At 33.9% G+C, this 14,510-nt stretch overlaps 2 protein-coding genes and 2 long non-coding RNA genes across 4 annotated transcripts; all 4 read left to right on the top strand.

Annotated features, from left to right (window-relative positions):
- The first annotated feature begins 1,975 nt into the window (after window positions 1-1,975).
- LOC135427172 (uncharacterized) lies at window positions 1,976-2,605 on the top strand. The gene is given in 4 exon segments (XM_064680621.1): window positions 1,976-2,175; window positions 2,178-2,217; window positions 2,260-2,439; window positions 2,569-2,605. Coding segments are annotated over 4 exon segments (393 nt in total). The 5' UTR covers window positions 1,976-2,039.
- A 1,106-nt stretch (window positions 2,606-3,711) lies between these two features.
- Window positions 3,712-4,394, top strand: LOC135427138 (uncharacterized). The gene is made up of 2 exons (XM_064680559.1): window positions 3,712-3,928; window positions 3,986-4,394. The coding sequence occupies exons 1-2, from the start codon at window positions 3,716-3,718 to the stop codon at window positions 4,052-4,054; spliced, it is 282 nt and encodes a 93-aa protein (XP_064536629.1). The 5' UTR covers window positions 3,712-3,715; the 3' UTR covers window positions 4,055-4,394.
- A 457-nt stretch (window positions 4,395-4,851) lies between these two features.
- Window positions 4,852-5,381, top strand: LOC135427119 (uncharacterized). The gene is made up of 2 exons (XR_010435989.1): window positions 4,852-5,018; window positions 5,072-5,381. It is a non-coding gene; the product is annotated as an uncharacterized LOC135427119 (long non-coding RNA).
- A 684-nt stretch (window positions 5,382-6,065) lies between these two features.
- Window positions 6,066-7,072, top strand: LOC135427107 (uncharacterized). Its single transcript, XR_010435987.1, has 2 exons — window positions 6,066-6,557; window positions 6,635-7,072. It is a non-coding gene; the product is annotated as an uncharacterized LOC135427107 (long non-coding RNA).
- Window positions 7,073-14,510: the final 7,438 nt, after the last annotated feature.

Raw genomic sequence — 14,510 nt, 5'->3', positions numbered from 1 at the left:
AATTAAAGGAGAAAACTGGAGAAAAGTAAAAATTTTAAATATATGTGAACTTCATATGGCATAGATCCCACATACCAAATATAATGTCCAGAGATCCGTGGGTACAAATGATAGCATGCAGTAAAAATATCAGCTGAAATATTTTTGCTAATCAAGAGTATTATAAAAAACCATTAAAGGCTCTTATGAGCTCGATTTAAATATTTGCCCCGCTTTAAGATATACTCTAATACGGTTTGCTGTATATAGGGTATAGGGAAAACGAAAATTCTTAAGAGTTGGGTGAAAAATCCGCCAACTTTACATGCAGAAATGTGCGCTAACCCAAAAATTGAGACAGCTTTGCCCCCGCCACACTCTCTCACACACACACACACACACACACATAACCCAATATATTTGACTATATTTCGTTTTTTATTTTTCCATTTTGGTGCTGTACTGGGGTCTGTGCATGGAATATGTGGGGGTGGCATGGCAAAAGTGCAGTCAGACAGCCATTGGATCATTTGTCTTGGCATTGTTGCCTTTTACAGATTTCTTTTTCCTGCAGCTTTTTATTGCCGCTGTTGCTGCTGCTGCTGCTGCTGCCGCTGCTGTTGTTGCATGAAAGTTTCGGCAACGTAATGCTGCAATGGGGCTTATGGGTTTAGGCAGCTTATATGACAGTCAAGTTGGCAAAATCAAAAGCCAAAGCAAAGCAAAAATGAAAGCACGCAAATAGTACTTGCCAGTTTAGTAAGTTTTAAAGTTAGTTAAGCAACGGCATTGGAATAAATAGACAAAAGCATTTGAGTGAGTCAATAGGTATTAGAAATCGTTTAAAATGGGATGCGAAAGAGAATAAAAACAAAAGGAATTGCATTTTTTAGGGTATATGAAAAAGATTATCATTAACAACATAAATATAAAAAAAATAAAGAAAAATTATCTTAATATCAATTATATAATTATATCAATTATATATAAAAGCACTGATAAAAATATATAAAAAAAAATCAAAAAAATATTATTTATCTTTTCATAAAAAATATTAAGACTACCTTATAAATTTTAGTCAGACTTATAAAAAGATTATTAAAAAGCCCTGAACAAATCATAAAATCTTTATTTCCATTAAACTTTCTCTGCCCATAATAGAATCTTTTAAATTAATAATAAATAATATTAATAATAAATAAATATGAATATTATATTATATTATATTCAGTACAGATAATTTAAATTATAAACACTTTACGGTCAAATATAGTTAAAGAACTAGAAGTTTTGTGAGGGACAATAGAAATATAAAATCATTATAGCAAATAAATTTAACTTATGCTTTGTTTATACCTAACATATTATAGCCAAAATCGCTGGCCGATTCTAGGCACACAATTAAATAGCAACAAATATTAATAAAAATTAAAATAAACGAAGTAGAAAAGAATATATTACATCAAAATAGTTTAATTTTTAATTTTAATAAATTAAACACCGGACCAGCTAATAAAATATACATTGTTTTTTTTTATTTATTTTTTGAAATTTATTATCATTATTGTTTTGCTAAGAACTGGACAGAAATTTGGTATTAACATACTAAGAAGGGTATATATATATATTATTTTAATAATATAATCCGAATTTTAGTTTAGTGATATATAATTTTATTTATTGAAATAATGTTGAAAATAATAGTAATATTATAATTATTTTATAGAAAAAGCGCGTTAATATATATATATATATATATATAACTTAGAGGTAAAGGGTATTACGCAAACTTAAAAATGCAACGAAAACAAAAATCACGCAGGGCACAAAAAAACTTTAAAAGAAATTTCACCAAAAATTACACTCTCAAATACACACACACGCAACGAAAAAAAAGGAAAGTTAACAGAATCACGGACCTGACTCTGACTCTGACGCTGGCTGAATGTTCGCAGCAAATGAAGGTGTCAAAATGACAGGCAGACACCAGCAAAAAAAAAGGAAAAGGGGGAAAAGACGGAAAAGGAAAATGCCTCGCACACACACACACACACACTCGAATGGACGCCTGCCTTGCTGGACGTGCTGTGGATGGATGGATAGCTGTGCTGCAGTTGATAGGATGGGAGCCGGGCCCCGGACTGTCTGTCTGTCTGGCTAACTGTATAAACGCCAAAACGACAGCAGCATTTGCTAACTTGCACCATCAACAAAAGAAAAAAAACAACAACAACAACAGTAAAAAAAACAATAGCAAACACTCGTGCTGCAACAACAGAGACTACATAATTGTATCTGTATCTATGTATCTATAAGCTGGCCCCGTGCATTGTATTGCAGATACGTGCTCGATGGTCCAGCAAAATGGCGGAATAAAAAGAGAATGAATGAGAAAACCAAAGCCAGGGCTAAAAATGATTTTTTTTTGCATGTGGCAAGACGAATGACAAATGCTCTCACGTTAGTATTTAAGAGTTATATTTTTAATTTTGTTAATATGATAATAATAATGATAAAGTTGAGAGTGTAATAAATAATTGTTTAAATTAAGCTTACAAATATCCTGAGCTTATTTCAATGACCTTTCAGCTCTAAGCAGGCATTAACAGCTCTTGTAATAACATAAATGTTTTTCATGTTAAAGAAAATGTAAATGTTGCTCATGTTACGTAAAAATTAACAGTGTGAGTTATCAGAATAGCGAACTGTATGTAGCGAATTATAAATAATATTTTAGATGAAAGTTTTCAGATAAAGCGTATATATTTCGTAAAAATCCGAACAATTTTATACAATATATAATCTAGTATAGAATATTCAAGTTAAAATCTATAAAGAAAATGTAAATGTTGCCTATGTTAAGTAAAAGTTAACAGTGCAACGTTAACAGAATATATAACAGAATGAAGCGAATTCTAAATGATATTTCAGTTGTATTATACTTTTTCAGATATTCATCGCTATTGATCTTAAAACTCTCTAACAACATATAATCCATGGTATATTTTATTCAGGCCCTATTTATGTAGTTTAAATGCACTCTATAAATCTTAACAGGCTATAACAGTTAGACTAAAAATATGTGGCTGGAGCTCAATAAATTATTTACCTTAGTTACTTACATTTTTTTGGTAAAAATAACCTCAACAGCTCATCAATCTTTTTGTTAGCCACCCCATAATATAGGGTATATACACAAAGAATGACAACAACAACAACAAAAGAAAACGCTTAAAGACTTTGGCGATGGCCAACTACTGACATGATGGCCAAATGCCAAAGAGGATTTAAGTTGTAGCGAAACTTTAAATGAGTTCAAGTTTGTAGATTTAGATGCCACGCCTCCCCCCACCCCCCTCCTTTGATGGGTGTGTGCTGATGAAGCGTAATGATGATGACTTTGTTAGATTGATTGATGTGCAGACAGAGAGATTGAGCAGGGGGCGGAGCAAAATGACTATTTACAATTTGCACTTAAAAATTGAAAAGACGCCCACAAAAATTTCCCAAAAAAAAAAGAAACAAGAATTGCACATTGCTCATACGTCGCGTTAGCGGCGCTTTATAAATTTAGAATAAACGCATCTGACGCTGCAGATGACCAATTAAATTTTCGTTGAGAAATATTCATATTTCTGTACTTTTTTAATGTCACTCATGAATCGGAAATGCCGTCAAGGTTTGCAGTTCAAGAAAAAATATTGTATTGCCATAGAACTTGGTATTGCCAGTCGCAATGGATCAGTGGACGGGCGTACATCGGGCGTTTATAATACGCGCCTATTATAGAAATAACGATTCCATAAGCACAGCACAGCGAATGTTCAAGAAACAGTTTAGCATTTATCAGATACCGCCCACAAATGTAATCAAATCCTGGCTGCGGCATTTCGAATGCACGGGCTCCTCGCAAGCAGGCGGCTCGATAGCGCGTTCCTCCTCCATTCCTGTAAGATCAAAACATAGATCGGACATAGATCGGAAAATAATAATTTTGTATTTACAGCAAATCTTCTGCACCATTTGCAATCAGTGCTTGAGCAATGAGAAGAATTTCAGCAGCTCAATCAAATAATAATCAGATTCAACTATTTTGTATTAATTCATCAAATTTGTCTAGTATTATATTCTATGAAATTCCTTTTACTCTAGTCTTATGCTTTGGTCATTTTATATAATAAATTGACGTATTTTTTGCTAATTAACAAGTTTGTTGAACATTTTAAATCAACACTTTTGAGTGCCAGCTTTCTGAGCATATCAAACGCTCGACATTTGTCTCTTTGAGGGGGGGTTCTCGCACATTTGTTTGTCATGCTTGGCAAAATGTCTTCGATACGGTTGCTTGCCATCAAAATTGTAAGAAAAGCCAAATTCTTTTGTCGAAATTGTAAGTGACTGAAAACGAAATATTTGCATAAACATGCGTTTTACTTGATTGTTATCATAGGACTACAAAATAAGAGATCTACTTGCACTACTTAAATAGCACAGATATAATTATTTATATAAATTTATATTGCAATACAATCGCATGAGCTGAACTGTACATATATTGTGTTCAAATGCTGCCAGTTAAACAATTACGAATGCGACAAAATGACAAGGCGGCAATTAAATCCCACTTTCAATAGCCGGTTCCTCTTTATTTCGAGTTCGTTAACGTTTTGCTTAAAGTGGTGTAAAATATGCTTTCCTGAATTTCCTCTTCAGAACTATTAATTTCTCTATCCTCTTTGCACCGTATTCGTAAACATTTTTAGATGCATTCAAGAACTTACAGTTGCTTTTGTTTCGTGTTCTTAAATGTTTTGCTTAATGCGGTATAAAATATGCTTTATAGTATTTCCTCTTTGGAAATTAATCAATTTCTCTTTTTTCCTTTGTTAAATCTTACAATATTTTTTTTTAAAACGTATTTGCAAAACAACTCAAAATGTTGAGAGCCTGAAACCCAGTGTTCAAATTTCCTCAAATCAAACTTTATATATGCCTGAACTTCATAAAATTCCGAAAAGCTCTGTTTTAAATAGATTTTGGTAAGTCTGTAAACGCAACGCAATCCATATAATTTAACTCATTCCCGCTGCAGAAAACCTTTTCAAATTTTTTATAGAATAAATAAATTAAGATGTTACCATGGTATCGCCTGCGACCGAAACACTGGTTCTACTTTCTATGCAATGATCCCATTGCCGGAGAGTTCATGAAGTGTAGCATGATCTTCATCTGTAGCGTGCTGCTGCTGAGGCGTTTGGGGCGTAGTTTTCCCGCCCTGACGCAACGTATTGAAAAGTTGTTTAGTTCCTAAGCGAGAGTTCTATGCGAAATGGCATGATTTGGTTTATATGTTACGAAATTCGTTTAGGTTTATTAAAATCAACTTTGTAGAATATTAATAATTGTTTCTATGGAATTGCTTAAAAGCGGCAAGTCAATTCTGTAACTCTGGAATCGAGAGAGCTGCCGACTAGGCATTGGCATTTCTCATTTCTGAGGATTATGATAAAGAAGACGTTTCCGACTCTATAATGTATATAAAAGTATATATATTAGAAGGAGATATCTTGGAACCAAAGAAATAATTCATAGGGAGAGACATCTTCGACTCTATCATGTATATATATTAAAAGGAGATATCTTAGACCAAAACGATTTTCGGCTGCATAGTATATATATATAAGAAAAAGGTATCTTTAATCAAGTATTTGTATTCTTGATCAGTATTAACATGGTCTGTCTGTCTGTTTCAATGCAAACACGTCCCTTAGCTTTATAGTTAATGTCATTAGACCTTGCATCTATTTGTATATTTGTTGCAGGCTGTACATATATGGGCGGCGGCCTCCTGATCGAACTACTATATTATTTAGCTAACTTAGAAATAATTGATCAGAGTCCTTTCTTTCCTGAAAACCCGGATTTTATTAGTTTCACTGTGCTCCTTATATACAAGCCATATCTTTTAAACATCTGACTACTATATCATATCAATTTCTAGCAAGAATTGTTCGCAAAATCTGATTTTTTTTTGGAAAATTGTTCTGTTTTTCAAGATATCTTCACCAAAACCCTGCAATTACGAGCTTCACAATGCTACTCACATATCTGCTCCAGCCGTGTGTCATATGCCTGCAAGAGTATTTCATTTTCGACGTGTTCTTTCTTTTTACGTTTAAATTTAGATTTAGTTCCGTTTTCCGAGGCATTTCTTTTATGTTTAACCCAGTTTCTTAGCTTCCTTTGGCCAAACTCTGTTTAGTTAAGCTAACCAAAGCAATCGAAAATCCACAAGAGCTTATATATCAAAGCATTTCTACTTATGGCATTTGCCTGGCTCACAAGCCCCCCAATTACTTCAGCTATTCTCCGGCATGGGCAGCTGTCAGTTTGAAGTCAAGCAAATCCCAATATTAACTTTTGCCATCAACAGATACTTCACATATCATGTTTTTGCTTCTACTTCCCCCACTCTCTTGGCATCTTTTAAAATGTGTCCACTTCAAGGCGATGTCATCAAGTTGTCAGCTTGTCATATCAAATGAGAGATATATAAGGATATACAACTATATAGCTGAGTAGGTATTTTCATTTTGGGGGAGGGGAGAAGCTGCCGAGCCTAACGTTTATTAACGGTTAAGTATGATGCTTACAGATTACAATCGGAAAATGCGCATAAGGTTTTACGATACAGCCGCAGGCGGCATTAGTTTGAGTTATATGCGCGAGGCATATAAAATTAGGTGCCCTCCCGCCCGCTACCCCACATGAAACATATAATAAAAAAAATAAAAAATCCCCTGAGAGAGAGGAAGGATGCCGGAAAGCAACGTCAACGGCAGAGGCAACGGTTCTGGTATCATAATTTCGAAATGACAGGTAATTTGGGGCAACAACAGGAGCAACAGCATTGGTTGGGGGCGGCGTGGCAGGAAGACAAGAAATGAAGTGCGAGCGCCAAATGGGAAAATGATGCGAGTTTATTAAGTACCGTTACTCAAAATGTACCCAAAATCCTCACAAGAATTTATGATGCGCAATTTCCCCCGCCAAGAAGAAAACTGAAGAAAATTAAACGCGAAAAAAAGCAAAACCTAACAAATTTATATTGCAAATACATGAAGTGCTCAAGTCTTTAGTGGGCGCGAGGGCGTGTGAGATTGTGGGCGTTTCGTCTAGCTCTAAATGATTTAAGCACACGAACATGCAACTAATGAGTGCAGGTTCTGGCAGGGAAAACCAGCCCCAAAGCTGCTCCACACCTGCCCCTGTCCATTTCAATCAGGACACTAGCCTGCCATAAACTCAGCTCAGGTGTGCGTTCAAAGCTTTAAATTTCAATTGAAATTTACAGCTCAGCTACGTGTAGCTGGGAAAAATACCAAAAAACAAACAATTGCTTGTGGTTCAAATGTCCTGGGAGATTTTATGGCAAAAACGTGGCGTGGACAAGTTTAGTTCGCATTAAAACTGAAACTGAGATGTCATTTATTTAAGGCACAACTATGATATATGACGGCAAACAGAGGCTTTCAGCTGACTAAAGATGATATTTCGAAAACTTTAAATCAAGAGTGGAGAAATGCAGCTGTAATTATGTGAAAAGAAACTCGTCTTATTCTAAGGTAGGTTAAAGTATCAAGAACTAAATAAATACGTGTTCCAGCGTTTTTGAAAATTACAACTTCTTACAATTTATTAATATAATTTATAAAGTATGCAAAATTAATAAGAATAGCCCGTGCTTTTATACTTTGCTTCTTTTCTGCCTTATTAATAAACCTTTTTTTTAACAATTGGAGTTTTTCAAACATATGAATAATTATTATAAATTATCCTTGATATACTAAGGTATGTTTTGTTTTAAAAAATATGGAAACATTTGATCACCTTTGATAAAAGCCAAGAGTTTTTAATGTTTATTAAAAACTATAATCTGGCAGATATGATGCGTGTATCATTTGAATCAGGCCCTACCCATTCCCCCTCTAATAGGCGGATAACTCTCTTGAGCGGACTAAATTTCCCTTCTGTACTATCTAGTTAATCAAAATTTTATTTGATGTAATTTCCCTCTCGTTTTCTTGTGCATTTCGCTTTCTTAGGGCCCACTTTTGCTTTCAATTGCACTTCAAAGTTTTGTCTAGTTGAGTTTTGCTTGGGCTTAAACATATATATAATATTTAAACCCTGCTAACCCTGCCACATAAATCATTATGAGAATTATTTTGTTCTCTCTGTTTAACGATGTGCTGTTCAAAATGTTCGCTATTGATGCGAAAATATTTATTGTAACATATCTTTTCATAATGTGGGATTATCTAGGCGCATGTCTTGCCAGGATTTATGTGTGTTAAGAATCAAATACACACACACAAACACACACACACATGCCAAACATTAAAAGGAAGAACAGGAAGTGGCAGCTTTAAGCTCTTAGGAAATTGAATTCTTAAGCTTTATTGTTTTACTGGCCTGTGCTCCCCCCTCCCCCTTCCATCTCTTACAGCTGCCTCCCCTGAAGCAGGCCCAAAAAGCAGCGCATGCAAAGCAAGGACCTCCTGGGCAAGGACAACGAAGTGTATAAAACTGCAGCAAAAGCAATTTTCATAAATATTTAATGGATAACGGCGCAAAATAAGCAGAGGCCCAAACAACAGAGAAACAGGACTCGCCAGACATTACATATATGTACATACATATATATATATAGATACAATTGTACTGACATTGTCAGTGGATGTATTGTAATGTATCGCATAGATATGTATATTATCTGCACATATGCCGCATATATGGCAAATATATAAGTACTCTGTTTCCTACACTCAGAAAAGCAAAACGCAGCCAGAAATTAGAGTATTTTTGTAGAAAAAATAGCTGAAACATTTTTCTAAAAATGAAGAAAAGCTTTTTTAAATGAAGAAAAACTTTTAAATCACCAGAGTTTTCTTTCTAAAGAGCACTTAATTTATGCAAATATATAATATATTAATTATATAAAAAAATATTTTAAAAATATTTATAAAATATTAAAAAGATATTTTTCTTAAAAATGTTTATTTGAAAAATATTTTTCTCTTAATAGTAAATATTAAAAAACTATTTTTATAAATATTAAAAGGATATTTGTTGTTTGAAAGTTAATATACAGAAATATTTTTCTGTTAAAGTATATACTAAAAAAAATGTTATCTTTAAAAGAGATTTAAAAAATATATTTTCTCTTAAAAGCAAATATTACAAAAGGTATTTTTAATACAAAGAACATTTTTTTGAAAAGTTGAGAGTAGATATTTTACTAAACGTAGAAAATTATTGCCCAAAATGTAAAATATTTGTTTAAGAGTTACAATTTGTGGTATTTTTTTCTTAAAATGAGACAACTTTGATTAGTTTCCTATCAATTTAGGAACATTGTTTTTTCTACGTGTATAGTATGCAGTATATATAAATCTCGGCTTTTGGTTGGTATCATTAAACGGGATTTCGCGGCGCCTGTGCGCAAGCTGGCCAAAGTCCTTCAAGAGAAGGCCATTACAGGCGGCAAAAATCATAACAATAAAAGCGAGACAGGCGGCCAGAGGTGGGTGGTGGGCGGAAAGTGGGGGTAGCTGCTCTTACTTAATCGATGATGATGAATAATTGATTCGTGCGAAGCGCCCAAGCATGGAAATGAAAATGTCGGTTGCCTGGTAGATTGCTGCCGTCTACTTGCCCCCAACCCCGCTCCCTGCGCGCGTGTATATGTGTGTGTGTGTGTGTGTAACGAGTGGCAAATTTCAGGAAACGGAAATGGCAATTGCAGGCAACGCAAATGTGAAGTTGTGCGCTAAATGAAATGCCAACACGGCAAGAAACACGGAAATAGCAATGTGGACAGCAAAGTTACAACAACAGAGCCAAAGAAGGGCGGTAACAGATAGTGTTGGAGGGGGGAAGAGAGCGAGAGCGGGGGGAAACTGCAAAAAAAAAAGAAGGAAGACGAGTGCCAAGTTACACAATTCGCTGGTATTTAAATTTGATTCTCAGTTCTCTATTTGAATGGGTTTGAAAAGTGGGCGGAGTGAAGCAGCGTAAAAGTAAATGCAGCGAAAGTTTCTTCGATCAAGTTTAGGGGAACCGTTGCAAAACTATTGCAAAATAGTTAAGCTAAGTACTTTTAGCCATTATTACAAAACGATATCGTGGCATACAACTAAATTCAATTTTTAATTAAAAAATGGAAATTTAAATTAAAATGCGAAGTTAAGTTTTTAGCTTGTTTTAAGAAGCGAGGGCAAATCCTCTTCTATTTTTTACGTAACGCTCGGTTCGTTTATCTTAAATACCATAGAAACAATACTAGATGTGGGCAGTTATTATTGCCTATATAATAAGTGTGATGCGTGCTAGCCAATTCCAACTATACTTATTCTTTATACATATGTATACTTAAGTCTGTAGCTAAAGAAGTCTCTAGACAAGGTTTCTTTCATGAAGGCAGCTTTCAGGCTGAAAAAATTGCTTTGCGTCAGCTTTGCGTCACTTCGCGGCTCAAATTAATCATTAATCATTAATATTCGGTTAATTAACCTGATTTTTCACACCTGCGAACTAAAGTTCGATTCGAAACTAACTTTCAAACTAATTTTCAATTAAACTATGCAATTTATATTTTTTTGTTGACATTCATAATCTTAACATTTTATTTATTTTATAAATTTAAAACTCTTTCAATAATACATTTAAAAGAAAATTTTAATTTGTTATCAACTCGATTTTGAATATTGCATTTAAGTTCAGCTGTTCTTACATACATCTAAATAGTTCGAAATTATCGTTTAAAAGTCTATCAATAATAATTTTAAAAATATAAATAATATTTTGTAATCAATCTTTTTTTGAAGAATTTTCCGTTCAGGTTCAGCTGTTCTTGCATAAGTCAAATTCGGTTCGACTTAAAATTGTATATAATATCTTTTATAAATTAGAGAATTCATTTCAAAACAATAGTTGGAGCAATTAAAAAATTTAAAGGACTGTCAGTCATAAAGTTAAACAGAAAAATAAAATTTTGTAATTAAACCTTTTTCCAACAATGTTCATTTCGAGTCAGGCTTAGGTTCAACTGTTCTTTCATACATTCGATTTTACTTAAGATTCGTGTTTAACATTTATTTGAAATTGGAAAACTTTTCATAAACTATCGTTAAAAAGTCTTTCAAAATTAAAATTATAAGAAATTTAAATTCCTTTAATCAAACATGTTTAGAATAATTATTTTTAGGAATTAGAAAAAAAATGTATTTAATAAATTAAATCTTCCAAAAATTAATTTAAAAGAAAAAAATATTTTACATCAAACCTTTTTTCATCTTCGCTTAAACTTGTTTGATATATTTAAGGAATTCAAGTTTTTTTCTGAAATTATCGTTTAAAAAGTCCTTCAATAAAACATATTAAAAAAATAAATAAAATATTAAAGTCAATCTTTATTGAACAATCTGCATTTCGCCTTAGGTTCAGCTGCTCTTACATAAATCTAATTCGTTTTAACTCAAAATTATAGTATAGGCTGCAATTGTAGGAACTTTCTCGGGCACTTAATATGTCTCTAAGGTCGAGTCTAATAATGTTCGCTAAGGAACATTACAGTTAGCAACAAAGTGCCACATAATATGCAATTAATTTGTGATGCAGAACACACACACATACACAGGGAGAAATGCAACTCGAGCTATGTTCAATGCATAAGAACAATGCACTTGGGTTTGGGCTAATGAAAGCCACAGAGCTGGCTGCTGGCAGGGCTTGGCCATGCAAAGTGCAACTGCAACAGCAACAGCAAGAGCATGAAGATAGATGGCATAGATATGCCGAGCGTTGCTAATAATACGCATTTCGCTTTAACGGGACATTGGGGGCAAATCTGGCATGCAACTTTTGTATGTTGCAGCAAGCAAGTTGCTGCTGCTGCTGCGGCTGCTGCTGATTGCGGCTGTTGCTGTCGTCGCTGTGGAAAGGACAACGACAACATTGCTGCCACTGACTGCGACTGGCTGCTACTTGGGCCCTGCTCTCAAAATAAATTGCAATTTTATCGCGTATAATTCAATTAAATGATTTGGTTTTTGCTTTCGCTGACGCTGACGAACGATTCGTCTGCAGTTTGCTGCCTGCTGCTTCTTTCACTTTTACGCATTTTCCTTGATTTTTCTTCTATTTAGCTTCTTTCTTTTTCTTTTCTTTTCACAGTTGACACTCTCGCTGCGCTTTTTGGTGATTTATTGTGCATTCGCTTTGTCTTCTCTATTGTGTCTGCTAAAAATAAGCGTCAGCGCCGCACTCGACTGTATATTTAAATTGTTGGCTAAAAATCGACTGGCAGCCGGTTTGGCCACAGGCCCTACACCAGGCTCCCCCCACTCTGCACTCTCTCTCTCTCACACTCTGCCACAGAAATTAGATTTAAATATTTTGGCATTTTCCATCAATTTTCATATAATGCGAAATGGTTCTCCCAGCTTCCTGTGATGTCAGTTTGCCTTATGTGAACCTTTTGTTGCATGCAAGAATGCGGCATGCTGATAGCAGCTGTGCAGCAGCAGCAGCTTTTAGTGGCAAGAACACATTCGATCCGCCAATCGAAGCAGCAGATAGCCAATCCTTTTACGCCCCTTCAGCCGCCAGCCGCCCACACATTTTCAATCATTTATGCAGCAATCAGTGCCAGCTTCATTTCCACACGTACGATTACTCACTTTTCCATACATGGGAATACCCTACACTATAAGGAATACCGACTTCCATATATTCAGTCATATTCGCTTCAATTTGTATAATTATTATTTTATCATTTTCTATTATTGCACTTCTTTATCTAAATAATAACAAATTAAATAAATTTTTGCTGGATTTGACCCAGTGACTTCCCGCTTATAAGTTTGACTCTCAGACGTTTTGGACTGAGTGAGTTTGAGCCAGCGACTTCTCGCTTTTTAGTTAGACACTCAGACGTATTGGACCAGCGTAGAGCACGAATTAGTTATTCAGTTAGAAAAAGCTTTGTGTGTCAAAAAGATTGTAGGAGCATAAAAATATTTAATAAGTTTATTGTTAAACGAAAAATTTTATTTTTATATCAGAGGGTTGTCTTTGCCTAAGAAAATAAATAACTAACCATCTAATAATTAAATCATACGAAACACACACAGTCCATACACACAAATACACGATTTAGTAGAGCATTCAAATACACAGTTAGCCGCAAGCCACATGGCAAAAGTATTCAATTCTCTGATTTAGTGGCCAAAATCAAATTAAATCAACTGCATAAATTGACTTTTAGTGCATACCAAAAATAAAAGTCTGTCAAAGTGCCAGCAAATATATATGTATATATATATATTCAAAAAACAGATAAGCACAAAAAATTGAAATGCAATCGATAATAACTGACATAGATAGCTTTTTTTGTAGTAAAACAAGCACGCGGCTGAATACAAAATGAATATTTGCTAATTGGTTTTAGTATTTAATTTAATTTGGCGTCAAGCACGAAAGCAACTAATAGAAATGTTCAAGAGTAAATGAACGAAGCTTTAATGCTCTCTGAAGCATTTAATTTAATTTTAAATAAATAGACATTTGACTGAAATGTTTATAAAACTCATGATTTACAATCATTCTTCACTTCCAGTGTCAATTGTTTTCTATTATGTTTCGAATTTGAATTACTATAAATTGCAATGTTTAATTCTTATTGGCAGATTTAAAAAGCATGTTAAGCTCAATAAATTTGCTTAAAGGAATACAGTTTTGTATAGACATATGTTTAAAGTGTGAATCGATCTCTTTGGTTCAAACTTATGTTGACGCTTCAACGAAAAGAAGCATCTGTACTAAATATATGTTACATATGTAGCAGGATAAACACACATAGCAACATAGATATACATTCATACATACATCACTCAGTCCCATATAACATTGTCATTCACACACTTTAACATAAACATTAACATTATCACGCGAGATAACATTATTGTGGACGAGAGAGTGCAGTTCTGTATCGCCCGACGAACAATAAAGAAGTACAAGAACTACGCTGTGTCTGGTTTGCTATTCGGTAGAATAACTGTAAAGCCTTCCACACATAGCTTAATTAAGATGCTAGTTCGTAAAGAATAGTTTGCTGCATAGTGGGATTTATGGCTACAATGGCATCGCTCATTCTTCTCATCATTTGAATATATTGCATTAAGCAAGTCTTTTTCAATGCTTTACACAGCTTGTTAAAAAAATATAGTTTCCTCTACAAGGGTATAGGAATGATATATTTAATAAAAGCCTGACTATAAAGCATCACAGTGTTCAGGTTTGTTTCCATAGCAATGTTTGAAATGGTTTATTTAATTATTATTTCACAAAAACAGATTATATTAAATGAAATTGGTCGTGAATAGATAGATATTTTTATATATTTTAAATAAATGTATTGCATACTTTTGGGCTACGAGTAAATCGTGACAATGAAAAAATATATACAT

Source organism: Drosophila montana, unplaced genomic scaffold, assembly GCF_035044405.1.
Source record: "Drosophila montana isolate Dmon_TW-CO22-7 unplaced genomic scaffold, ASM3504440v1 contig_2127_1, whole genome shotgun sequence".
Taxonomy (NCBI): Eukaryota; Metazoa; Arthropoda; class Insecta; order Diptera; family Drosophilidae; genus Drosophila; species Drosophila montana.
This window is presented reverse-complemented; position numbering and strand designations above follow the sequence as displayed.

Excerpts from the sequence above, each read along its gene's own strand:
- LOC135427138 (XM_064680559.1), top strand. The coding sequence starts at position 3,716 with ATGGATCAGTGGACGGGCGTACATCGGGCGTTTATAATACGCGCCTAT. Across the intron at positions 3,929-3,985 it reads CGCGTTCCTCCTCCATTCCT|CAAATCTTCTGCACCATTTG; the intron begins GTAAGATCAAAA and ends TTGTATTTACAG.